This window comes from Ixodes scapularis, unplaced genomic scaffold (assembly GCF_016920785.2).
Source record: "Ixodes scapularis isolate PalLabHiFi unplaced genomic scaffold, ASM1692078v2 PGA_scaffold3__209_contigs__length_174095766, whole genome shotgun sequence".
NCBI classification, from domain to species: domain Eukaryota; kingdom Metazoa; phylum Arthropoda; class Arachnida; order Ixodida; family Ixodidae; genus Ixodes; species Ixodes scapularis.
In genome coordinates, this window is record NW_024609868.1 from 26,572,633 (window position 1) to 26,574,675 (window position 2,043).

General features: G+C 49.0%; 1 protein-coding gene across 1 annotated transcript; it reads right to left on the minus strand.

Annotated features, from left to right (window-relative positions):
- Positions 1-290: 290 nt before the first annotated feature.
- LOC8035329 (probable G-protein coupled receptor AH9.1) lies at positions 291-1,400 on the minus strand. The gene has a single exon (XM_002411226.3). The coding sequence runs from the start codon at positions 1,398-1,400 to the stop codon at positions 291-293; it is 1,110 nt and encodes a 369-aa protein (XP_002411271.3).
- Positions 1,401-2,043: the final 643 nt, after the last annotated feature.

Below are 2,043 nucleotides of genomic sequence, written 5' to 3' on the forward strand. Positions count from 1 at the left end.
ACTGAAAAAAGTATGACTGTGACAGTATGGTACACACGAGTTTTCGGGGAATATTCAATACCAAACAACCAGAGTCGGATAATAATAATAAAAAAAAGCTTGATCGAGCTCGAATTTATAAATTTATATTGCGCGAGTTGCATTCTTTCTTATTCAGTCTGACACTATTGCGAAGAGGATGTGCAAAAAAAGTGCACATCTCTCTTCAGACGTAGAGATCATCTATGACCACGCTAGACATTAAAACGATTTTTTTTTCTTATCGCTTCTACTAAACGCGCATCACCAGATCACAGCCGCGTGCTTCCGTCCACATGGCTCTTGGCCTTGAGCACGAAACTAACATCCGGTGGCGGCTTCCCGAAGCGAATCAACCTGAGGAACGTGCCACGTATCTCGGAGCTGCACAAGCAGTAGACGTAAAAGTTCATGGCAAAGTTGGCCATCTCCATGTCATTGGCGATAGCCCGGAACAACTGGAAGCCGTAGTTGAGTTCCTTGTCGTCGCCGATGAGGACAGTCAGAACAGCGGCTGGAGTCATGCACACGCAGAACATAATCACGATGGCCGCCAGGAGGATGACTAACCGCTGCTCTTCCAGAAACTTCCCGGTGTCCCGATTGCTGTTGTTCATGAGCTGCTGACGCTTACGCATCAGTTTGCGGAAAGTGAGGATGATTGTGGTGTTTAGCACGGCCACCACGAGGACCGGTCCTATTCGCACAAGGACCTCCTTGACCAGAAGGTAGATCTTGAAGACCAGATGCCGCGACACGGACACGTTGTCGCACGGCACATACTGAGTCCGGTTGGCGCGTTCGTCCCACACTGGCACAGGACTCTTCTGGAAGGCCACCGGCACGTAGAGAAGAGCTGCGGCCACGTAAGCGCTGAGAATGGCCAGCTTGGCACGTCTGGAGTTATGGAACTCCTTGTATCGCGTGGGCAGACACACAGACCAGTAGCGGTCAACGGTGACGGCTATCACGATGAAGACGCTGCTGGCCATGAGCGCGTTCACCAGCGGCATCTCGACGTGGGCGAAATAGAAGGCGGCAGGATACGTGCGCGGCTGGATGCCGTGCAGCCTTAGCATCGAGAACACGGCAACGACGAGCGTCAAGAGGTCTGACGTGGCCAGCCAGGTGAGGTACACAAAGGTGACGCCTTTGAGGTTGGGCCTCGTCAGCACGACCAGGTTGATGAGGTTCCCCACGATACCCAGGGCGATGATCACGAATGACACAACACCATAGGCGACGAATTTGAGTGTGTCAATCTGCTGCTTGAGGAGCAAGGTGTCCTGGTTACCTGCGAAGCCATTGTGCGCTGCTTGCGGCTCTGTGGATGGGAGCGTCTCGTTGAACAGCCCCGACTCGTGCTTTGGGCAGACAACCATCACGATCTGTAAAAAAAATAAAATAACGCCTTTGTTTATGTTTGACCATCCTTTCTGAATGTGCATGCGTGCAGATGTGAAAGCAAAACTCAAAGAACGCATTCCTTGTTATGTGTGCGCCCGTTGGCACGTGATCAGCCTCTCTGCCTAAAAATATCTGAAGCGAAAGACAAAATGAAGAAATCAAAATTGCACCTGCTATATAAGATCTGGTGTAGATTTTCGTTTAAAAAATTACAAGTGCAGACGCGTGTAACTATACAAATTTTATGCTTCGTTGTTGTGGCGCTCATTCACCAAAATGACTTTTGGCACGGCGGATGCGGAAGGATTTTAGTCTTGCATTTTTTTTACTTCTTGCTGATTCAGTGCAAATGTTCAATCTGGAGCATCTGCTTAGGCATGAGTTAATAAGGCCCCCTTTCGTAGAAAGCTTTTTCAGCTAATTCAATATGGAAAACGTGAACACCTGGCTCATAGGAGATTACCGTGCGTTTTTTCATGCGATCTGCTAAACTCACGACATGCATTTCATTCATTATTTTCGGTGCGCAAGCCGCTTTTGGGCATTATAAACGGGATCATCAGTTGCGTGCGTACGGCCATGATTGGATACCGAAACACAAAGAACTCTCTCTGGAAA